At 35.7% G+C, this 26,701-nt stretch overlaps 2 protein-coding genes across 2 annotated transcripts; both read left to right on the top strand.

The window, feature by feature from the left end:
* The first annotated feature begins 225 nt into the window (after positions 1 to 225).
* Positions 226 to 8,328, top strand: LOC123547150 (uncharacterized). The gene is made up of 2 exons (XM_045334020.2): positions 226 to 383; positions 5,710 to 8,328. The coding sequence occupies exon 2, from the start codon at positions 5,719 to 5,721 to the stop codon at positions 7,924 to 7,926; it is 2,208 nt and encodes a 735-aa protein (XP_045189955.2). The 5' UTR covers positions 226 to 383; positions 5,710 to 5,718; the 3' UTR covers positions 7,927 to 8,328.
* A 10,231-nt stretch (positions 8,329 to 18,559) lies between these two features.
* Positions 18,560 to 20,536, top strand: LOC128559695 (uncharacterized). The gene is made up of 2 exons (XM_053552049.1): positions 18,560 to 18,927; positions 20,266 to 20,536. Exons 1-2 carry the CDS (start codon positions 18,592 to 18,594, stop codon positions 20,464 to 20,466), a joined length of 537 nt encoding a protein of 178 aa, XP_053408024.1. The 5' UTR covers positions 18,560 to 18,591; the 3' UTR covers positions 20,467 to 20,536.
* The last annotated feature ends 6,165 nt before the right edge of the window (positions 20,537 to 26,701 follow it).

The raw sequence follows: 26,701 nt of genomic DNA, 5'->3' as shown, positions 1-26,701 counted from the left end.
TTGTTGTTACTTCGTGCATCTGTACGGCTTATGGTTTGTAGATCTTTTTGTACATGTATTTATTGGAACTAATTCAGACAAGATTAAATAAAATAAAAAAAAGAACACACACACACACACAAAAAAACAAAAAAAAAAAAAATTAAAAAAAAAAGCAGAAAAGTCTAGGTTACCTATGTTCACTGATAAATGCAAAATATAAATTTGTAAGTTCAGTGCGCGTCAGGTAAAATGAAGACAAATCGTTGGTTTTTACATCAATTACGTCAAATAGTTTTACCATACTTATTTACAACAACAGTTATCAAATCAAATGATTTAGGTATATCATTGTGATCAAAAACACACGACGAAATAAATGTTGTTAGGGATATTAATGTAAGGTAAATGTATATATATTTTTTATATAATTGTACGATTCTAGGATACTAACTGTATTGCTGTGTACATATTAAAAATTGTAAACTACGATAATTAATGTTTTCTGTCAATTTAAATAAATTAAAAGCGGGGTAATAAAGGTAATTTTTGATATTAGAAAGTAAATAGTGTGGTGTTACGCAATTTTTAATTAATAATAATAAAACTTCTATACATTATGCTGTACATACAATAAGTCTATAAACTGTTTATCAAAGGGGAAAATAATTCTTTTATGTGACTTTTACATCTATTTTATAATTTATGGGAGACATGCGTTTTTTTAAACAATGAACAATATGAGATCCATTGTAAACTTAACATTTTTCTCACGATGCTTGCCATTTTAAAAATATTAAATCTGAATGCGGAGAAGGCTACTGTTTTGGTAATGAATTAATAAAGATTCATGCTATAGAGGAAAAGGTTATATGAGCCGTGCCATGAGAAAACCAACATAGTGGGTTTGCGACCAGCATGGATCCAGACCAGCCTGCGCATCCGCGCAGTCTGGTCAGGCTCCATGCTGTTCGCTTTTAAAGCCTATTGGAATTGGAGAAACTCTTAGCGAACAGCATGGATCCTGACCAGACTGCGCGGATGCGCAGGCTGGTCTGGATCCATGCTGGTCGCAAACCCACTATGTTGGTTTTCCCATGGCACGGCTCATATAATTTCAAGACGACTCCATATTTATAAAATTCAACCCAGTATCGAAAAACGACAGATAAAGGCGGTCATTGAGCCGTAGACAAAGTTCTGTAATATGACTATATTTAAATACTGAAATCGGTAACAGATACATCGGTTTTAAGGTAGTGTACCTATCTATAATGGCAAGAGGCAAGTGACGTGCTACTACGTAATCTCGGCATCGATTGGCCGTAACAGAAACAACCAAAGGATGCCGAACTCTCATACGAAAAATACATGTTCGAACGAAATTTGTTATTGCGAGTCCACTACTGGGCGCAAATGCTCACTAAAACATTAAGTAGCATATAGTTTGAGGTATATCTAGAAGAACTCACCTATCAACGTTATTGCTAAATTAAATATATAGATATTGCCCAGGCATAAAAGCTGTATAAAACAGCTATGTAACGATTTCTACTGTTTGTTCATGTCAAATATTCAGTCAAATAACAAATTACTGACGTTTTTCACAAGAGAACAGGTTTTTCGAAGCTTTGGGTGTTGATTTTTCATGTGACTTTCAAGCACCAGGAACAAACACAAGAATATGTAAGATTGAACATAAGCATAGTTACTCATTTGGTAAATATAGCCTTTAAAACAAGTTATACATGTCTTGTTGTATACAATTTGTGTTGAAACATTGACCTTATGAATCAGATAGGTAGCATCCCAGAGATTGTCTAAAATTTAAATTATATAATTTGTGTTGATTATGATAGTTACCTGTGAGTGACAAAAAAGACAAAGTCAAGAGTTTATCCAGTTCTTTCATGACGTTTTGATTCAACCTAAGATTTTCCTTACCCATCGGAATTAAGATCGAGTTTTTTTTTACCGTTATACCATCAATAAACACCAGACACTAATAGACACATTCACAATTTTGCAGTTAGACAACACAGATCCCTTATTTTCACATACATATTGAAGAAGCAAATATATTGGAAATAAAGTTTGAATACCAATTGTATTTTACAATAATGCTAAAATATCTCAACCAAGACTAGTTATCAACTATACCAGCTTGAGACCATTGTTTGATACTCAGTGGAATAGTGATAGGGATGTTGTTTTGGGAGAAATTTGCATAGAAAATCTGCACAAGAATTAAACTTATGTGTACATTAGATATGAGAGCGGGTGAGGTAAGAATTAAACTTATGTGTACATTAGATATGAGAGCGGGTGGGGTAAGAATTTAACTTATGTGTACATTAGATATGAGAGCGGGTGGGGTAAGAATTAAACTTATGTGTACATTAGATATGACAGCGGGTGGGGTATTTGGACAACATAAATAAACACTGGCACAAACATGCATTAGGAATTGCTAAGTTCCAAGAAAGCAGTCCCTAAAATTAAAACTCCATAGCAATGTATGTATGATATGTATATAGAAGATATGTGCAAAATGCATAGATAAAGTAACATATATGAGCCGTGCCATGAGAAAACCAACATAGTTGCTTTGCGACCAGCATGGATCCAGACCAGCCTGCGCATCCGCGCAGTCTGGTCAGGATCCATGCTGTTCGCTAACAGTTTTTCTAATTCCAATAGGCTTCGAAAGCGAACAGCATGGATCCTGACCAGACTGCGCGGATGCGCAGGCTGGTCTGGATCCATGCTGGTCGCAAAGCCACTATGTTGGTTTTCTCATGGCACGGCTCATATAGACAACGCTGACGAAATGAATCAGTAAAGGAACACAACCACTTTCGTAGAAGGGTTAGTGCATAGTAAGTGGCAAAAACCAACAGCCGAGCTAAAACTCCCGCCCTTAAATACCAACCATGTTCCAAGTTACAGGATAAGTGTAAAAAAAGTAATTGCTTAATCACACAAAATTAGTAGAAAACACGATAAAAATACTCGCATCAAACTTAAAGATTGTAATGATGGAATGAAAAGCTAACTTAAGGATTGGGGAGTTAAGGTAAATTTAAAAAATACAGTTTTTATTAATTATTGTCCATCAATGTCACAGGCTTTGTTTTTGTGCTGTATAGGTTTGATTGATGAATTGTGTTGGTTTTATTTACAGTCTTTTCCAATTAAATGTTTAATGACTTTGTACTTTCATTTAAAGTTATGCTTACGTTTTGATTTATATGGTGAGGAATGGAGAGAATTTAATAAAATTTGTTTACTTGTTCTAGTCCGAATATATATAAATGCTATTTTATTTTAATTACTACTATTCATTAGCAATTGTAAATTTCATGGTTTTTACTATTTAAGAAATAATATATATCATCCAGTGATTTGTCGTTGAATAAAATCAGTGTTTGGAGTTCAGATGCGATGGAACTATATCATGAGGGAGCAGATGAACGACAAACAATGATTTTATTCAAGAGCAAATCACTATATGAGATATATTATTTCGATTCTAACACGTTACCAAGGATTTTTCGGCGAACGCCGTCTAAATTCGTTTTCGTTACCTATGCCACGTGACTTCTGTTTGCAAATCAAACTACTTGATAACGCATTATAGATAATTTATCAAAATGGAAGATTTATGTAACACTCTGCCTGATTGGACGAGAGTGTCAATTTCTTTCACTCTGTTGATTGTGCTACGCTGAGTGAAATGTAGACAAACCGTTTATCCTAAACGACGCTGTTCACAGTTTTAAAGCTAACTTTGGCTCAGTATATTTAGAAAGAATATTGATATATCTCAAAATGATAAGTAAGTTTAATAAATATAATAAAAACCTGTTCAAATACCAACAGATATCAAATTAAAGAAAGAGCTGAATACGGTCTGCGTATCACATGAATAAGGATGTGATGAGTCTTTTATGTAGAGAATTGCTTTTTAAAAGATTTTCCTTGTTACAATTGTCGTCTGTATATGAAAAGATTTCTTGCTTTTGTGACTTATTCAGATTGCATATTAAAATGAGTACTTGTTTGCTTTGATATATTTGTTATATTTAACTGATTTATTATATATGAATATTTTTCTTTAGTATGGTATGCAAATATTGAACTCAGTTGAAATCTGTTTTATTATATATATGCTATATAATGACTGAATCTCATTACACTGAAACGAAGGTACGCTGCAGACAGTTTATCTATGTGATATGACTACGGTGAAACTTTGCTTATGAAACAGAAGTATTGAAATAATTACAATTGTATGTTTGGCTTGACCTTCACTTTTTTATAGGTGTGACGTGATTGTCCAAAGATTCATGAATAGCGAATATGCTATTTGTTAAAGCGGGATCAGTTGGCCTATTTTAGAAATAAATAAAAATAATAAATAAAAATCCTTTAATTGATTTTTTCTCATGTATTCTAATCAAACTTGGCTTGTAGCGTGTTTATTAGGCCCACAGCCAACTTTGTTCAGATGGGACATTCAGTGACCCCTTTAAGGGGCTGCTAGAGCTAAATCTAGAAATGTCTTTATATAGCGTCTCATGAACAGCTTGGTGGATCTTTGCCATACTTGGTCTGGAGCATCATTATAAGGTCCTCCTCCAAATTTATTTATATAGGAATTTGGGCCCTATTAGGGACCACTATAGCTAAAAGTAGATATGCCTTTCTTCGCATTAACCACTAAAATGTAATAGATTTTTATCAAACTCGATGTGTAACAATATCGTAAGGTCTCCTGCTATTTTGTTACAAATGGGGATAGTGACCAATTAAGCTAAAAATATAAACACGTTTAATGACTTCTTCTCATGAACCGCTTCATGAATCTTCATCAAACTACTGCTGTAATTATTCGTCTAAGGATAAACGAAACAAAATTGCAACCCTACGAAACCTTTGCAAACAATTAAAAAGAGAACCATTTAAATTGTTAAAGTGCGGTGTTTAGTTTTGCAATTTGAAAAATGTTAGATGAAAAATAAATATTAGATGAAAAATAACTTCATAAACTTCTTTCCTTATTACAATTCGCCGACCATCATTTTTAAAGATATTTCTTGTTAAGTATATCCTTGACGACGTATATAAAATATTTGCCTGTTTTGTTGGTTTCTTTTCCAACGCGCCGTTATGCCGTTTGACGCTATGACGTAATAATTGTGACGTCAGAACAGTGAATTGTTTAAGAAATAATATATCTCATCCAGTGATTTGTCGTTGAATAATGAGATATATTATTTCGATTCTAACACGTTACAAAGGATTTTTAAGTACATCCTTGATGACATGCATTAAATATTTGCCCGTTTCCAATCGGTTTCTTTTCCAGCGCGCCGCTATGCCGTTTGACGCCATGACGTAATAATTGTGACGTCAGAACAGTTATTTGTTGTATAATAATTCGCTATTTTCTGCCTTCTTTGTTTAATAGGAAAATGAATCGGATCGTGTTAGAATGTAAAATAACCGACAATTGTCAGCCTTCTTTTTTTAATAGGAAAACAAATCGGGTCGTGTTAGAATTCTGTATATTTTGCTTTTATTAAACTGAAGCAAACAAGTTATGTTTTCTTTTACTGTAGGTATTCCATTACATGTATACATAATCAGTTATTCATTTCATAAATTACGGGAAGATATAATGGCAAACATTAATATATTCCTTAATTATTTTTTTTCTCGTTTCAGACATATACCATGCCAAAGATCAAAGATTCACCAGACATTCTTCTGACAGTTTATATTACACACTTATTTTTACTTACGGGACATTGTCAGTTCACTGGTAGACGCTATGATGTTTCAAGAACAAGGTTTCGTGAACAGATACCCGGTGCATACAGACCATCTCAGCTATGGAATGGCGGACAATCATTTGCAAGAGATAACTACAATAGTCGTCCGTCTGTCTCTGGTTATCGTGGTAATTTAAACAACCATTCACGCTTAAGAAATAGACAAAATGTTAGAGGACGAGCACCAAATGCCCAAACACAGTATTATGACCAAAGATATGGACTGGCTGGTAGAAATTCACAGCCTTCTGTATCTGCAATTAGGAACAATCGTTTACTTGATCGAACTAGATATTCTACTATTAGCAACAGAGATGGAAGAGTTTATGGCCAAAGACCTTATGTCGTTCCGGTCACTATGACAAATGAAAGGTTTCAGTACTCGACACGTGGAAGCGTAAACTCCCACGCCAACAATCCTGGTAGCACGCGTCAATTTTCTCCATATAACAGAGAATTTGCCTTTAATGGTCGGTCAAGTTCAAGGGATGGGACTATACCCTTATCCCAGGGTCGTTCAAGTGTCTATAGACCAGCTTATAACTCATCAGTAACGTCTTCCCCCGAGCAATCATATCAATCATCAAATGGAAACCAATTTTCTGGTCGATTTGATTTTCCTCGTAGATTCCAATCGGCTGCAGACGGCATTCGGAACTATTCTCCAATGTCAACAAACGGGGACAATTTTAGCCAGTATCAGCTAACAGCATCAAGATTGGCAACTAGGCCTAGACTTCAAACTGAACGGAATGAGGTATTTCAGTACAGGACATCTGTCATGCGCGCACCGCAGTCCGATATATCTGGTTCTAGAAATTATGATGATCGACAGAGGTTTTCTGGCAATCCTGTTCAGTCATTGTCACTTCCTTTTGAACCACTTTCACTGCGCTATCAAGGTTTTAGAAATTCCAAAATAGCAGGACAGCAAGGAATACTGTCTGATAGAGTTACAAATGTCAACACAAGAAATATTGGGCGGAGCCTGGATACTGGAACACCTCAAACTGAAGTACAATTTGGAAGGAGTTCAGACATGCAATTAACCGATAGAACTTCAAGTTTTGATAACGGAAATACAAACGGAGCCATGAACAGTGGAACATTTCAGCCTGCTACTGGCTCAGTCCAACGACAGAGGTTTCCTCATAGAACTACAAATTTTGTCAGTAGAAATACTGGTCGCATTACTGGAAACGATAGAACATTTCAGCTAGATATACCAGTACAGGGCAGACTTAGGCCCGACAGAACTACAAATGTTGCCGATAGGAATACAGCAAGGATCGGTAATACAAGAACATTTTTTCCTGGTATGCAGTCTGAACGAACGTATAGTGGAACTACAAATTTTAATCAAAGACAGGCGAGACAAATTCGTTTTAATAGAAACATTCAACCTGCTACAGGATTTCAAAGAGGACTTGGGCAGACAAGAGCCTCCACCAACGATGTTGGATTCAGAAACTCACAACAGAATGGCAACAGAAGACGTTTTCGGGTAAATAATGCTCAGACAAACAGGAATGGTCCCGTTGGATCCTTGCGTGATATATTTGGTATATCCAGAGCTGGTTTAGAGAACGCGTTAAAGCGTGATGCGCCGCAAGTTGAACAGTCAGTGCAAGGTGGAAATACCAATCCTATATCAAATAATGTTCAAGTTGTTGGAACAAGAAGTAATCAGCGGCAAAGACAACGTACGGGTGTTCCGAATTTTGTACTTGGGAGAGATACTAATACAGGCGATATGACAGAGCAAAAAGCAAACCTTATAACAGACATAAGAAGAAGTATGGATATTGCAGACAAAATGAATTTGTTTCGAAACAGACACGTCAGTGATAATGAACAAAGTGATTTACCTTTTCGCCCAGTTCCTAGTGATAATACCGATAACGAAAGAATAACTGTTTTAACTGTTAGATCACCAGGTAATAGTGCCCAATCAAGAAATATTATAATACTTAGACATAATCCACGAGAAGCGGACAACGCAACTGACGATATCGAAGATGGTTTTATTGGTGGACATTCTTCCGTAGATGATAAATCCTCTACAAATAGTGACAATAATGAAAATGATGAAGAAAATGAAGATTATTGACATCATAAGCCTATAGAAATGATTTAATACATATATGTTAGAAATAACAACTGAATCTTTCATTAAGTGGGTACTGCATCATGTTATCTTAATTGTTTATGTACTGTATATGTGGTTACGAATATAGAAGCTGTATACCACATTCAATCGTCCAGTCTGGTTCATAACAATATAAGTGCATACGTACATTGGTGAACGCATTTTTTTTGTAACTAGTAACTAGTATAAATGACAAACAGTTTGCATTATTCATATAAAATAATAGAGACTTTCCTTTAGGTAGAGGCATTTCGGCCGTTTGCAAATTAAATGCGTTATTCTTGCAATATTTTTATTTTTGTAATTATAACAAAGCTTGTTCATGCAATGCAAGTTTTTAATAAAAAAACATGTTTTCATTTCTTTGTGGAGTTTGCTTGGTTCAGCTATGAAGAGTATATCTTTTGGTAGTGTTAACGTACTAGTACGTAAAGGTATTGCCAGATACACTGAATTCCGAGTGTCTATCAGAGTAGGTAGAAAAAAGTTTTTATATGTTATAAAATCTGAGGAATACCGATGGATTGGTTGGTTATGGCTCGGGCAATAACGCTTTCCGAGGGCTTCTGCAGATGCTGTACGATGAAAAAAAGGCATGCTTTAATTCCATTCTAGCATAAAACGTATGAGGAGATAAAATACGGTTATTATAACGGTAGCTCGATTTGGGATGCTGTATTCGGCTCGAGTGGATTTTTGCCAGATCGGATCTCACGAGGCACGCATGCGCCGATTGTGATCCGACCTTGCAAAATCCACGAGAGACAGATCGAGCTACTGTTATAATGACCCTTTTATTATATACCTCTTCCTTTTTGTTTCTTGTTTTGTTATTGAACGAAATCTTCCATGTTTATCGATATCAAAATAGAACTAATTGAAATTTTATGTGCGCTATTTATAGAACTGTGTCTGGTCATGCATATTAATGAAAGTAGTCCGGCAGCATACTATACGGAAGGTACAATACGGATTTTTTTCTGCCTGTTCATATTTAATTGTGAAATATCACAAGCAGATTTTTTTTTTACAGAATTTGTATAGGTATATAATAAAAATGAATATCTTGTCAATTAGCGCTCATTCTTCTCAAATTTGTCATACTTATGGGTATAATAGGGCGAAAATGCACATGCTTTCTGCAATGGACAGCGCAGATATAAAATCTATGTTAACAACACTTGATCTGCCTGTGTTAGCACACGTTCACGCACTTAAAGTGGCATTATCAGATTTTTTTCATGATAAAATGTGCGCTTTAATTAATATGGTATTGGTCGTTACTTCAAAGGAGTACTTGGCATTGAGTGATCAGCTGTTCAAAATTACCCTGCTAGTTTTCTATGATGAACTTTTCCGTCTTTTTATTTGTACAGTACCATTTGCTGTTGAAAGGGGTGCTTACCAAAAGGATACTGGCTGAATGGCAAACAGTGTAGATTATGATCATGATCTACACTGGTCGCAAAGGCAGGATCAATCGTGTCCAGCATGATAAGGGTTAAAGAAAGATATGAAACCTTTGTCAAAATGTTTGATTAATTTAATTAAGTTTCGTCGTTACATCAAACGTTATGCCTGTCCATTCTTTTCTCTGATTCATGCTCTGAAGTTGTGAAATCTTTGCAAAAAAAAATAACACTTATTGTTATGAACTATCAATATGAAAGCTGTTTTCTTTTGCTTTAAAAATAAGAGATATATCAAATTGGTGTAATATCAATTCATCATGCATGTATGATAAGACAAGTAACAAGTTAGACAGGTACACTTTGTATATGTATATAACGATAAACTATAATTAACAAAGATATTTCTATTAATTGAAACAAAAGTAGGAAAATGCATAAATCACAATGTACTGCACAAGTGGGACAATTATGCGAAAAATAATTCTTGTTTTCTTTGTCCATTTAACCCTTACCATGCTGATCACGATTGGTTCTGCCTTTGCGACAGTGTGATCATGATCATCCTGCACATCCGTGCAGTCTGATCATGATCTGCACTGTTCGCCATTCACTCAGTATTTTTTGGTAGGCACCCCTATTAACAAATAATGGTACTGTCCAAATTTGAAGACGGACAAGTTCATTATAAAAAATTAGCAGCGTAAGGGTTAAAGGGAAATTAGAAATTATTGTCGAATTTACGACGAAATATTACTGTCCTAATGACTAACGTAATAGTTTTGATTTATATTTGAATATTTTATTTAATAACTTTGGTCATGTGTTCAACATTATTAAAATTTAGTTGTCAACGATTTGTCATTTAATTTTGCGACAAAAAGAAGTTTTCAGTCTTATCTTAGACAACTTTTGTTGACTAGGACATTTATGTCTGTTTTGTAATTGTCAACTTGGTTAACTATAAAATCCTAATAACGTGTACTACAATTTACAAATTTTGACAAGGAGAAATTTGACTGCAGTACTTCAAACATGCATACTTAAAAAAATCCTGTTGAATTTACGGTGACAGAACTGTATTTTAAAGTTCTGGGTGGCCCAACGAAGACAGAATTATTTTAGCAGATGTATAGATTTTATAAACAACTTTTGCCAAAGGAATGCTATGAATATATGAACAATTGTACTATTTACACTAACAAAAATACATTTAGCCGAAATCCATTAGAAATGCAAGCTTGTTAGATTATTGCCTATATTGGTTGCACATTCCGGATAGACTGGAAATAAATGCATTCGGAAGCGACAAACTACAGGATGCTGTTTTACTGTTTATTATATCCTAAATTTATTTTGTGATATCCTTTGTATCACATAAAATCATTAAATTAAATGAGATACTAGTATCTTAAAATGTAGGGTATAAAATGATATCACTAATCACAATTTAAGACATCATTAAATCTTTTGTGATATCAAAAATATATTACAAATAAATTGAATATACATTTCTGATAGGGATCTAACTCTACATAATGATACAGAATATACTAAAAAATGTCATGAAATTTAAATGTGATTGACCACATTTTGAATGACTGTAAAAGTAACGGTATTTTTATAATGCATTTTATACGCTTTGATGTGCGATTGTTCTAGCAAACACATTTCTGTTAATTTATCTATCATGAACACGCATACAAAGTACAAAAGTTAGCAAATAATATATATGATCACGTTACTTGACAACGCCTATTGAAGGTTGGTAATTTGTCTTTCGTCTGCTCATTATTTTACTTTGCTATAATGCAACAAATCATCTGTTATATGTACTACTTGGTGCGTGCAAAGTGTACATTAATTAAAAAGAGTTTGTCTTTGTAAAATAAATAGCCATATATGTCATATTTACACAATGTTTAAACTTTATGTTGTTAAACACTGGAAACTGTATTGTTATTGTGTGAAACCAGCTCGGAAGAATTTGAAATTAAAATTAATAAGATGTTAAAACGACATATCATCTTTAGAAATGAAGTTCTTATTGTGTGATGGTGGTCTTTGTATATACTTGTGGCGAAAAAAAAAGGGAATAGTTTTCCTGGCCGTTTCCGTACTTATATTTCATGATGGGTCAGTGCTTAGTGTTCTAGGACCGTCCTAGCATGAATTGCACGCAAACAAATCCGGGTGGCCAATGTCGACCACAAAGTCTAATTTCTCACAGGTTAGAAATGGAGAAATGACGATTTTTAAGGGCAGATATCAATATTAATTTCAAAGATATATCTTCAGTAATAGAGAGGGACAAACACATAAGTCACAGTAGCTCGGGATTAAAACAGGCTTGTAATGCAATTTGCACGCGGTTCCTACCTGCAGTGAGTCGTATACGGATGCGTTTTGTGAAAGCTGAAAATAGACAACTAGAGATAAATTTATTTCATATGCAACCTATAGTAACATTTGCTCTGTAAATATCAATTTGTTACTCCAAGATTGATTTCGCCATCCTCCCCTAAATACTAAACCGGTTCGGTAGATCAAAAAATTAATTCACACAGATATGTTTCAAGGCCAGATAAGGACAAAAACCTAGGTCACAGTAGCCCGAATTACTAAGGCTTGTAACATCGTAATATGAGGTCATCATTGACGTTCAGTCCTATACGGATGACTTTTGTGAAAGCTGAAAGAAATCACCCAGTACCATATATTTTGCATATGCATGCAACGTACGTAAGATAACATTTGCTCTGTAAATATTAGATTTTACTCAAATTGATACCGTCACCCTGCCCTCCCTAACCAATAAACCGAATCGGCGGTAAGACCCCTCATATTGTAGATCACAATATTAATTTCAAAGATATATCTTCAATAATAGAGAGGGAAAAACACATAAGTCACAGTAGCCCGAGATTAAAACAGGCTTGTAATGCGATTTGCACACGGTTCCTACCTGCGTTGAGTCGTTTACGGATGCGTTTTGTGAAAGCTGACAAAAACCCAAACAAAACAACAACAACAACAACTAGAGATATATTTATTTCATATGCAACCTATAGTAACATTTGCTCTGTAAATATCAATTTGTTACTCCAAATTGACTTCGCCATCCTCCCCTAAACACTTAGCCAATTCGGCAGTAAAGACCCTCAAATGGCAGATCAAAAGCTTAATTCACACAGACATGCTTCCAAGGCCAGATAAGGACAAAAACTTAGGTCATAGTAACCCGAATTACTAAAGCTTGTAACATCGTAATATGAGGTCCTCATTGGCGTTGAGTCCTATACGGATGACTTTTGTGAAAGCTGAAAGAAATCACCCAGTACCATATATTTTTTATATTCATGCAACGTACGTAAGATAACATTTTCTCTGTAAATATTAAATTTTATTCAAATTGATACCGTCACCCTGCCCTAACCAATGAACCGAATCGGCGGTAAGACCCCTCAAATGGTAGATCACAATATAAATTTCAAAGATATATCTTCAATAATAGAGAGGGACAAACACATAAGTCACAATAGCCCGGGATTAAAACAGGCTTGTAATGCGATTTCCATGCATTTCCTACCTGCGTTGAGTCGTATACGGATGCGTTTTGTGAAAGCTGAAAGAAAACAACAACTAGAGATATATTAATTTCATATGCAACCTAAAGTTAAATTTGCTCTATTAATATCAATTCGTTACTACAAATTGACTTCGCCATCCTCCCCTAAATATTAAACCGATTCGGCAGTAAAGCCTCTCAAATGGTAGATCAAAAGCATTATCCACACAAATATGTTTTCAAGGCCAGACAAGGACAAAAACTTAGGTCACAGTAGCCCGAATTACTAAGGCTTGTAACATCGTAATATGAGTTCCTGATTGGCGTTGAGTCCTAGAAGACCAAGCACTCACCCACTTTCAAATATAAGTACAGAAACGGCCAGAAACGCTACCCTTCAAAATCGCCATTTCTCTCCAGGTCGGGACCTGCAAGAAATTCGAGTTTTGGGCTGATTTTGGCCACCCGGATTTTTTGCTTGCATTTCATGCTAGGATGGTCCTAGAAGACCAAGCACTCGCCCACTTTCAAATATAAGTACAGAAACGGCCAGAAACGCTACCCTTCAAAATCGTCATTTCTCTCCAGGTCGGGACCTGCAAGAAATTCGAGTTTTGGGCTGATTTTGGCCACCCGGATTGTTTGCTTGCATTTCATGCTAGGATGGTCCTAGAAGACCAAGCACTCACCCACTTTCAAATATAAGTACAGAAACGGCCAGAAACGCTACCCTTCAAAATCGCCATTTCTCTCCAGGTCGGGACCTGCAAGAAATTCGAGTTTTGGGCTGATTTTGGCCACCCGGATTTTTTGCTTGCATTTCATGCTAGGATGGTCCTAGAAGACCAAGCACTCGCCCACTTTCAAATATAAGTACAGAAACGGCCAGAAACGCTACCCTTCAAAATCGTCATTTCTCTCCAGGTCGGGACCTGCAAGTAATTCGAGTTTTGGGCTGATTTTGGCCACCCGGATTTTTTGCTTGCATTTCATGCTAGGATGGTCCTAGAAGACCAAGCACTCACCCACTTTCAAATATAAGTACAGAAACGGCCAGAAACGCTACCCTTCAAAATCGCCATTTCTCTCCAGGTCGGGACCTGCAAGAAATTCGAGTTTTGGGCTGATTTTGGCCACCCGGATTTTTTGCTTGCATTTCATGCTAGGATGGTCCTAGAAGACCAAGCACTCGCCCACTTTCAAATATAAGTACAGAAACGGCCAGAAACGCTACCCTTCAAAATCGCCATTTCTCTCCAGGTCGGGACCTGCAAGAAATTCGAGTTTTGGGCTGATTTTGGCCACCCGGATTTTTTGCTTGCATTTCATGCTAGGATGGTCCTAGAAGACCAAGCACACTTTCAAATATAAGTACAGAAACGGCCAGAAACGCTACCCGTCAAAATCGCCATTTCTCTCCAGGTCGGGACCTGTAAGAAATAGCTCGTGTAAATTTTCAAAATGCCTATTTTCAGTGGCGCTCTCCTGGCTAGCATCATAGCACAGTGTCATGTGTAAGAGCATGTAACATTCTACTATATAATTTGTACAACTGAGAAGGCCTAATATGGCACCAGTGGAATACAGCGTACTGCCCAGTGTTTCCGCCAACCGCAGAAATTCTTTCAATATGATAAACGTGCAAGCGTACGCACACATGCACACACGTACACACGAACTATTCCACTCTTCAGTCTTAAACATATTTCAGCTTTCTTTTTTTTAAAAATATTTATTCCCTCTAAAGAAGTAACAAAACGAACAGAGACTACTTTTAGTTACATATTTACGAGAAGTTGGGCAAAAGTTATCGCCGATTTCAGCTTAATATGATGGAAATTAATCGTTTAAGAAGGGTGTATGACTTTTATAGAAAACTTTTAATTTTAGGAGTCAGCGTACCCGGGCCAATGTTCGTATTTAGCCTAGCTCTACATGTTCACATGTGTTTGATTTTAACTTCTCAGATAAGAACATTAACATCAAAGTAGGAATTACACGTCAAGCTTACGGATTACAATGTGCTTATTCATCCTCTCAAAAAATGGGAACCAGTATTTACCCAGATCAAATGACCCAAAACGTTTTTCATAGCGATGTACCGTTAATCTTACCCAAGTAAGACGGACCGTCAGGGGAGGTAACTAGACTCACGGATTGGGACTACCTTATAATCTGTACCGTACAAATGCAGATTACTTTGTAATTGGTTACATCAAAGAATTAATAAATCTGTGGGGAAATTGCTTCAGCGCTTTATATCCACGAAATATTTATAAAGTAGCGTCTTAATGATTGCTTACTCCATATGTAAATTGTATGCAACTTCATTGATATTCCCAGACTTCTTTCAAATGCCAATCTAAACACATCTTCTGTAGTTTTCTAACACGTTTCTCTAAATAAGTGATATAAAAGTGTGATCTTTCACAAAAAGTTTCGCATCCCTTCCTTCAGCAGAACAACACAGATTCTGACGTCATCGAATTGATGCACGATATGTTAGATTTCTTATTTTAATTATTACAACTTACATAAAATATACAATATTTTTCTGAGGAAAAGAGACGCCTTACGTATAATTGCATTAATTGTTGGGAAAAAAGTCCGGGGACCTTGCTCTCTGGTCATGATTTAAATTACTCAGCTACTATTTTAAAGCCACAATAAATTTCTGGAATAAGATTGATATTTCTCCCAAAGCACACAGTGTCGTCAATATATGTCTCTAAAGTTATAATGATCACTGAGAATAAACGTAATGCATTAAATCATTTTAATTGAATGATAGTGCAAGATAGAACATCCGTTTTATCGAATTTGAAAAGCTTCCCTCCGGGTAAATCAGTGAAGTCATATACTCATTACATAACTCTTTATATAATCTTCCGGTCCATAGCTGGTGCTACAATCAACACAGTCATGCTTGCTGGACTAATAAGTCAAAACTAGAAAATAAATCCTTGAAAAATCGTTCCTTATGTCATGCAATAAAACACTTACTAAATGGCTAGCCAGACAATAATCAAAGCTATCCTCCGGATCTCGGATGATAAATTTAATTATTGACTGAGCAGCCATTCAATAAGTGTAAAAAGATTAGTAATCAACTAATACTCATCTTCTTTCTTCTCCTCGTAAGAACATAGAGACGCATTTTTTCGTCTTAGGGCTATATTCATAGTCGTTACTCAAACTCACACTTGACTCAAACTTGGGTAAGTATCACTCAAGTGGACCTCGAGTAGACCTTGCGGGAGTGTGAGGTGAGTTCGAAAGTCATATTCATAAATTCCATTCAATCTTAACTTTCGGAAGGACAGCTCGAGTAATGGTTTCATTGTACACAGTGGATTTAGAGGATTATAACGGTTTATATGACAATAACATTAAATATGCAAAAGTGCTGATCATTATTTTTGTAGTGGGAAGTTGTCATCTTATTGCTCGTCTGTATGATTATCCGTCCGTCCGTTCGTCTATTTGTTTTATAATACATTCGTCCGTTCGTCCGTCCATTAGCCAGTCTACCCATCTGCACTAGTAGTATTTAATTTATGCTCAGAAATATAGAGTTTAATTTTCGCTGAAATTGGAATTTATTTAAACAACTGAATTTTAACCTCTGCCATTTATTGTTGGTGTTTCCCGAATGCCAGCCCGCGTTTTTTTTTTCTAAATTTCAATCACTAAAAACATAATCGAGCCGCACCATGAGAAAACCAACATAGTGCGTTTGCGACCAGCATGGATCCAGACCAACCTACGCATCGGCGCAGTCTTGTCTTTATTTATATATTCTTAAAGCAGTCGTATCAGTACTCCGTAGTCCGTTGTATCATGTCTGTACTCTGTGTTCAGTTGTATTTAGTGTATTTCCACGTTTGGTATCGTTGCATTACAATTCGTATTGTTTCATGTCTTTTATGCTTTTAGGTTTTCTTTATGTACTATACGGGTACGCTGTCCAATAAACGGATATAAACTGCAACATGGTTGTGTTCAATCCAGATCTACCACTACTACAATTGTACTAATTGATATACATTTTCGGAACAACAAGTGGATTTTGGAACAAAAAAAAACTGACTGCACGTATGTGCAGGCTGATCTTGGTCTGCCCTTGTCGAAAAGACAGAATGACTTGCCGCCATCCGACTAAAGGTTAATCAAAATTGCAAAATGATATTACTATACGACTTATTTCATGGACTCACGAGCACTGCTGTTAGTTACTAGGCTAATATTGTTAAGTAGGCCAACAATACGTGCGGCAATAATCCGGCCACAAGTTTATAAAATACAACAGTTTAAAGCGGAACACATTTCAAATTTTTTTATTTAGACTGACAATTTGCGACTATGAATTTTATTTTACAAGTAATTTGATTCCTACATTTTTACAATGTAAGATGTAATTTGTTTTCAGAGTGTTTAAAATCTGTCGAGGAACAGTCGTTCTGTTTTGAAGTGTTCGATCTCTGGTCCTACAATGCCGATATTGGACATTGTTTCCGGTTCAGAGACTGTACGGGGCCTTAAATGTTTACCCTTCGCGAGAGAGATGCGAGAAGAAGTGCAATAATTAAGAAAACATTTTACTATACCTACACCTAGCCTCGGAGACAAAATAGGAACCAGTCATTAGTGTCAGAAATATAGAGACACGGAAGCACTTACATACAAATTATACTTATCTAACAGAATCACTTATCCGCATATCCTTGAAAGAATATTACTTTATATTCAGTTCGATCCTGTGAAATTAGTACCAAAAAGTAATTTTCATCCAGACTGTATTTTCTCTTTTCTCTTGATAAGAATTGTTTTCTGAACAGTATACACATTCTGATTGACTTTCCCTGTTACAAAAAAATAAAAATAAATAAATAAATAAATAAATAAACTAAAAACAAAATATACGCAGTGTAGAAAGCTACAGACTTCTGCAACTGCAAACTGCAATATCCTTCATGTCTGGATATGATACTGACTGACAGAACTTGAAAATTCATATTTCTAACTCAGACAATTATCGGAGATTTGAAAGTGGACATAATCTAGAGCTTGTCGCGATATATGTAGTCTAAACTCTTGCTTGCATATATAGTAAAAAAACCTCGCGGTTCTCGCGATATTTTCGATATATGTAGTCAAAACTCTGGCCGAAAGCTATTTATCTTTGAGATTTTGCTATATTTGCGATATCATGCAGTCAAAACCCCGAGGTGCTAGCGATACGTTTGATATATGTGGTAAAACCCCTGAAATCGCGATTATTGCGATATATGTAGTCAAAACTCTAAGGTGTTAGCTGTATTTTTAAAATATGAAGTCAAAACTATAAGCTTGCAGCGATATTTCCGATGAATGTAGTCAAATCCTTAGCTTTTCGCGATATTTGCTAGCCCCGAGATTGTCGCGACATTTCCGCTATATCAACAAAAATTAGAAAATCGATTAAGAAAGTATGTTCAAGATCAATAATACATCTGAATGACGTTAATTACTTTATGATGGTTATTATTACGGTAGCATAAATGTTCCCATAAGGCCTTTAGAGCGACGTGAATGACGCAGTTGATAACGTCACAGTAAGTATAGGTCAAAAAGTAACTTGACGACAGCGGATATTTGATCGCAGCAAAAATGGGTGGCAGGAATCCTCTAAATTTTCCTCCATTCTTCGACAAAAGTGGAAACCACAAATATAATAACCGTAAATCTGTTCGTGCATCGAAAAAGGCTCGCAAGGAATTACAGGGACCAAAAAAGATCCATTTTCCATGCTTCTTTGAGGAAAATAGACGTACCAAAGAATACGACAGAAATGAAAATGCGGCAAAAGAAATAGAAACTTATAATAGAATAACGCAGTTTTTCATGGCCCGGCTAGCAGCTCAAGAATTCAAAGCTCTCCTTGCGATAGAGAATGAGATGAAGGAGGAAAAGAAAAAGGAAAGGGAAATGAAGAAAGAGAGAAAAGTAAGTCCATATACAAGATTTAATTTTGAATATAATTCGAGTAAGAATCAGAAATAAGACATTATTTCATATAGCCTAAATAGTTTTATTTCTATATTGATGCTTTTGTTTGTTCAGAGGTTCTTTGTTTGTTGTTTAAGATTTTAAATATTCTTTGTAATATGATTGTAGAATTGTGATTGCGATACCTTTCTTTGAATATCGTTAGCGTCATCACAATAATTGTCATTATTATTACTATTCTTCCTCCCTCCTCCTCCACATCCTCCTCTTCTTTTTCATTATCATCTTCTTCTACTTCTGTTTCGTCTTCTTCTTCTACTACTACTTCTTATTATTATTATTTAAAAGCTACTTCTACTTCTACGGGTTACTCCCCAACAATCAACGAAAATTATGACTGGGAGGTGCTAGTCAGGAAAACAGTGTTAGTCTAAAATAAAACAGTTAAGTGCATTAGTTAAAAGACAATAAGATAAAAAGAATAGTGCAAAATTAATATTAAATGCAGATAATGCACTAGAGACTGACCGTCACCAGCCCCTCTGTAAAGATATTGAGGCTTGGACTAGCTTGGGTGTGACCTGGGAGAGTATTCCAGTAGCGGGTAGATCTAGGGAAGAAAGAGTTGAGATGGTACTTTGTTCGAGACTGGGGTATGAGGAAATTCAGGTTTCTAGTTTGGGTCAGGCGATTTTGAACAACAAAAACCAGCTGGTGTTGTATTTTATAAAGGATTATTACTGAGTTATAGACCCTTCTTTGATGTAATGTTTTGCAGTGTAGTTCTTCTAACATCTGAGTAACACTGCTCGTGAAATCATAATTGTTACATACTTACCTGGCCGCAGCTATCTGTACACTTTCTACTTTATAAGCAAGATGTTTCTGCCAGGGGTGCCAAACAATTTTTTTCTAGTTATTCGAAGGACCTCACACTTGTCAGGATTAAACTCAATAGCCCAGTCTTACTTCCACTCTTCTAGTTTGTGAAGGTCATTTTGTAGGGTCTGTGCGTCTGTCTGTGAGCTGATTGTTAATTATACTATGGAATCATCAGCAAATAGGCAGGCATTACTCTTGCTATACAGTAAATCATATATATGCTTCAGTGATACCTGGATTTGGGTCGGATCAAACATAACGACTACCAGTTAGGACCCTGTTTTATTATCACTGTTACTTTTAAATTTTAGTTATTTATTTGCCAACTCGAAATAAATCTCTCATCCATAAACAAACATTTTCCAGGCAGAACGAGATCACAAAAATGAAGGTATTAGGGAAGAAGATCCGAAATAAATAAATAATAAGAATGACGAAATAATTGAATTTCAGAAAGCAGACGATACAAAGACACCCAAATGTTTTGGTTTTATCCGAAGATGGTTCTCAAAGTCAAAGAAAAAGAAAAAGAGCGTGAGGTTTAGTGAATCGGTGATGATAAAAACCTATGACCCGCGATCAACAACTGACAATGACGGAAACGCCCACCAAATACAAGTCGACGTGAATGACGTCGACATCCGCCTATTTTAAATTTTATGCCGAAAGACTGCCACCTCCAAACAGTAGGCCTATTCAAATTTTGTCGGTCACGTGACAGAAAATGCATTATCGTAGAAATAAGAATCATAATAATAAATTGATAAAAAATATTCAAAATATTAAATGCAAACAAAAATCATTTTTAAAGTATTCTACCCTAATTACTGCCCATGCTGCATAAGTAAGACCATATGGAATTGTGTTTGTTCCAAAATGTTCTCCTTGAATTTGAACATCAAGAAAATTAACATGGAAATGTCATAAGTTAATACATATTATATAATTATGAAAATCAATCTTTGTTTCAGTAATATAAAAAAGAAAAGAAATAAAAAGTCTCGGTACGTGTAGGCAAAAGCTCTCCCCATATCGACCGCCTCCACTGTGACAATGAATGAAAATGTATCCACCGATGCATCTATCTAAACAAGTATCACCATTATCACCATGATTTGTCATCATCTAAAAAATAATCATGAAATGCCGAAAAAAAATCATCATTCATCAACTCTCTTCATTGTTATAGTGGATGGTCGTCTGATATGGAAACGTTATACGATCTCAAAATGCCAAAACAAAATCAGATATTTTGCTGTTTGCAAATATTGCAAAAGATATATCAATCCAAACAACTTATTTCTTTGTAGTTTTATATTTGATAATATCTAATTCACAAATTATTAAAACTGTGAAACATAATAAGATGCAGCATGGCTCAATAATTAGTGCCACTAAATTTCCTTGTAGGATCAAACCGCTCAAAACATGTGTTTGATCATCAAATATAGTTTTGTAAGAGCTCTAACTACTTGATATAGCTCAATTCTGAACACGTGACTTAGCTCCCTATATTTTTTCAGGCCCTGGTCTACTGTTGTATGGTGGTAGTCTGTCTTGCTTTTCGGCGTTTGTCTAAATTATTTAAATGCGTTACATGTTTAACAAGACGCAATTTTTTACGGTGAAATCGTGTAAAGAATATATATGATTATATCTTAAAATCTGTATCAGTGTGTTTGTTCTTATGTCATTTCTAACTCACAACTTCTCCACATGAATCACGGGTGTAAGCCTATTGGTCTTTTGTGCACTGGAATCCCTTTAGGTCTGTGCCTTAAGTAGAGCCATGTGTACAATACATTTATCTCTGTAAACACATGACAAGGGGTGTTGTCTGTAAACGTGTATTTTTCAATCCAACTTCACGTATTATTTTGATTCAAATTGGCCGCAGTTTCAGTCAGACTTTAAGGTGATGTCACGTTTTGAATTTCCGGTGAATACTAAAAAACCAAAGAATATTCAGTTCTTTCCAAAAACCGTTATGTTATGATTCAACCGAATAGTTTACTTTCTCTACCAGAAAGCAACAATTCTTATATCTTAATATTGAGGTTTGGTACCTTTATAACAGACAATAAACTAAAACAATAAAAATTCATACGTGACTTCGGTGAGCTCAACAAAGCAATTTCAAGCACAAATATTAATGTGGAATGTAAAGTAAGTTACACACTACAATATCCAACCAAGATATTTACAAAAACAATGCATTTGCAGAATAGAGAGATAAAAATAATTTTGACAGCTCGTGAATACTAATGACAAATTTTGACAGGTATATGATGACTCATGACCTAATTAATTTTTTTCTGTTATTTCTAACTTCCAGTTTGATTTTCTTAAAAATGGGTATTCTATAGTATAGCTTACAAACTCGTGAATAAAAACAATATAAGAATATATTGTTACCTCACTGTTGTTTTGTCTATCCAAGTCACGTACGAATTCCTATTGTTTCAGTCATTTGTCACTAATAAGAGCAACTCACAGTGTTGCAATAATACAAAACACATCCCTTATTTTCACATAGATATTGAGGATTTATCTAATGAGCACATTACATGTATTGGAAACACAATTTTAATACCGATTGTGTATTGCAATAATGCTAAACTATCTCAGCCGTGACGTGTCCCTAACCAAATGCCTCTAACAACCATTAAACTTTCATTTTCGGCAATAACAATGACAGACGTTTGATGGACAAAATGAAAACAATCATGGTAATGAAATTGATTTTTATTTTTATCTTGAATGTTTTACCATAAAGTTGAGACGGCTCTCCAGTAAAACAGAAAATAATAAAATGTTGGCCTAAATGAACAACATAATGAATGATTGAATAAAGCAACTGAAAACATGTGTCTTGTTCTCCAAAACAAGAGTCAATGACATAATATTATTCTCCATCCGTTTTTATGCCTCCAACATTTATGTGGGGATAAATAGCGTTGCTGCTGTCCTTATGTACGTATGTCCGTACGTCCCGAAATCCCGTGTGTTCAACTTGACCCACATTATTAACCTAATTTGCTTCAAGCCTTCATAGATGAATAAGCTAGATGTGTAGATGACCATAAAAGAAGGAACTTTTTTCTGTGACTATTTTACCGCAATTATGGTTCTTTAAATTTTTACTATGTAGAATATATTTCTATATTATTCTCAATCATTGTCATCTCCTGCTCACAAAACTTTTATTCCAGTATTTCTTGGAGAGACTTACAAGTCTTAGATAGTCTGAAATAAAACAAGCACAATTTATAATCCACAGACAGAGAAGAGTTGTTTTGTTTGTTTGTTTTGGGTTTAACGCCGTTTTTCAACAGTACTAGTATTTTACTTACGGTATGTAACGGCAGGCAGTTGACTTAAACAGTGTTCCTGGATTCTTTACAAGTACAAACCTGTTCTCCGCAAGTAACTGCCAACTCCCTCACACGAATCAGAGGTGGAAGATGAATGATTTCAGACACAATATATTTTATTATATCTTCACAGAGAACAAACGTCCCAGCAGGGAACGAACTCACGATTCCGAAATCCGTGGATCTGCGCTCTCCCTATTAAGCTATGCGGGCGGGCTGGGAATTTTATGAGAAATGCCAGTAGTGTCTTTTAAAGTTACTTCAAAATAATACGCAATAACTCGGGCAGCTGTACCTTGGCTGCAAGTACAGGCAAATAAACTGAGGCTTCCACAGTAAATTTGCAAACATATTGCGGCAGCAGGAGGACAGATGCAAAAAGTCAGTTTTAAACGCATTGCGTCTGCAAAACATTGCGGCAGCCCTGTACATTTTCGTTTTCTATTTTCCTTAATTCTGGTAAAATTTCACGCTTTTCTTGTAAATGTTTTGATTTCTGATATTTAGTTCTTAATTCCTTAATTTTTGAACACTTACAAAATTCAATACAAAATTCTTTAATCTTATTTTTCATATCATCCCACCAATCAAGATAAGTTTCTGTTTTTGACATGGCTTGCCAATAGAAATTTGAAATAAAGTTATCATCTTCTAAAATACTATATGACTTACCAAATTTAATTGTGTCATTCATTTATTATTTTGATAATACAACACAGGACAGTTGAATACTGGAAAACACGTGGGGACAACAGAAGGAAAGCTGCAATAGGGCAGTGAGTACTGGCCAACCATTATTTTGACAGCAGAAGGACAGTTGCAACAGGTAAATGAATACTGTTAAACACATTGGGGCATCAGCATGACAGCTACAATAAGAAAGTGAATACTGGTAAACACATGGGGGCAGCAGCATGACAGCTACAATAGAAAAGTGAATATACTGGTAAACACGTGGGGACAACAAAAGGACAGTTGCAACAGGTAAATGAATACTGGTAAACACATGGGGGCAGCAGCAGCATGGCAGCTGCAATAGGGCAGTGAGTACTGGCCAACCACTATTTTGACAACAGAAGGACAGTTGTAACAGGTAAATGAATACTGTTAAACACTTGGGGGCAGCAGCATGACAGCTACAATAGGAAAGTGAACACTGGTAAGCACATGGGGGCAGCAGCAGCATGACAGCTACAATAGGAAAGTGAACACTGATCACCAATTTTTTGGGCAGCAGAGTGAAGCTGCAATGGTGCTGTGAATACAAACATTAGGCAGCAGCAGGACAGCTGCAACAAGGCAGTTAATACTAGAAAACACATTTGGGCAAGACAGCTGCAATAGGACATTGAATCCTGACAAACACATGGGGGCAGCAGCAGGAGAGCTACATTATTATAGTGAAACCTGGCAAATCTATTTGGGCAGCAGCATGCCAGCTGCAATAGGGTAGTGAATACTGGGAAATCTATCTGGGCAGTAGAAAGACAGCTGCAAAAGGGCAGTCATTACTGGGAAATTCATTTGGGCAGCAGCAGGACGGCTGTAATAGGACTTCAAATCCTACCAAACACATGAGGGACAGCAGCAGGAGAGCTGCATTAGGATAGTGAATATTTGCAAATCTCTTTGGGCAGAAGAAAGGCAGCTGCAATAGGGCAGTGAATACTGGGAAATCTTTTGGGCAGCAACAGGCCAGCTGCAATAGGGCAGTGAATACTGGCAAATCTCTCTGGGCAGCAGAAAGACAGCTGCAATAGGGTAGTGAATACTGGCAAATCTCTATTGGCAGCAGAAAGACAGTTGTAATAAGGTAGTGAATACTGGCAAATCTAGTTGGGCTGTATTAGGGCAGTGAATATTGGCAAACACATTTAGACAACAGCAGGACAGCTGTAATAGGACAGTGAATCTTGACAAACACATTGGGACAGCAGAAAGACAGTTGCAATAAGACAGCGAATACTGGCAAACACATCAGAGACCTCCGTGGCACAACTGCAATATGGCAGTGAATGCTAACAAGCATACTGAGGCAGCTGCATGAGGGCTGTGTCCTTATTACTATGACATTTACGTCATGGCACAAATCTCTTAAACTTCTAATGTTAAGCTTATCTGATTTTATAGTAGACGATTTCATTGTAGAAATTTAGCAGGATAAGGGTTAAATGTCATGTTTTTACTTTCTGCCTTTTCCAGGAAATTGGTGAGATTAATTTTGATACACGAACAGCAATGAAATAATATATAATTATATATACCTTCATTTACATCTATAGTATGTCCAGGTGATAGGGGCTCGAACTAGGTCGAAGACTTTCCAGACTTAAACATGGTTGTTTAAATAGTGATATTTTTATGAGTCTGCAAACGCTGCTCGGTCATTCTTACCGTATATGACCCTGTAGGACTACACGATGGATACACCAGGTACCTAATTTTGGTTAGGAAATATACATCACCGTGTACTGTTGTAGTTAGTAACTAATAAAGAACATACATTTGGCACTAAAGCTATTGCGTAAATAACAGACTAAACACACTGTCAGTTTAAGTCTGAATCCTTTGATAAACAAACAAGTTTCAAATACCTTCAGCTGGATCAACCTCCAATCATCAACAATAGAAAACTGGACTACCTCCAGTAATTTTGGTTTTACGCTAACTCTCCGCCCAGTTATACGAGAATGCTAGAAAGTAAGATGTAAATACATTTGAAACAAACGAAGTATTCTGTAAAAGTTCATAAGATGCCTTTGAAATGTCTTAATTATTTTTTAAAAGAGCAATTAATTTTCGGTACATTTTACTTATTTCGTTAGTACTTACAAATAAAAGCTCATTCGAAAGGCTCATCAAGAAATGATCATTTACGTATTCATTATAGATGCTAAAATATAGTTCCGGTGTCACAGTTTTGATGGTGTTATGCAATATTTAGAAACAATAAACGACTCGGCCCTTCAGATGAAATGGTCTATTTCTCAGAAGGTAGTAACTTGGATGAATATTTAAACTAGACTGTCAGCATAAATATTTTCATTTCCACCATATTGAACGATTATAATGAACCATCAGGGCAGGAAGGTCTAATACGTATCAGTTGTTCCAGATCAGAGATAATATTTTGTCATTACTTCGCAAAAAAGTAAGCAAAACGGGTAAACTGTTCGGTATCGCACTGTTTTAATGTACTGTTCATTTTAATGATTTGTTAAGTCTTTTAAATAAATATACTTTTTTTCTCACTTTCACCTACAATTCTCTTTCATAGCAACATTTTTCTTAGTTACAGTAAACGTAAAAACAAGATTTGAAATTTTCACAATTCTTTAAAACAGCATAATGTTACATTTCTTTACAACGTTCTTCCCTGCTTTCCTGTATTGATTGCGTTGATTTAATACATATTTTGTGAATTTCTTACTCGTCTGTTGTTTTTAAAAGATGAAACATAACTTGTTTCTACACGGCGCCCTTTGATGTTTCTTGTTATATATCGTTGTTATACG

This window comes from Mercenaria mercenaria, chromosome 9 (genome assembly GCF_021730395.1).
Source record: "Mercenaria mercenaria strain notata chromosome 9, MADL_Memer_1, whole genome shotgun sequence".
NCBI lineage: Eukaryota > Metazoa > Mollusca > Bivalvia > Venerida > Veneridae > Mercenaria > Mercenaria mercenaria.
Note: the sequence above shows the minus strand (reverse complement) of the source record. Positions and strands in the feature narration are given on the sequence as shown.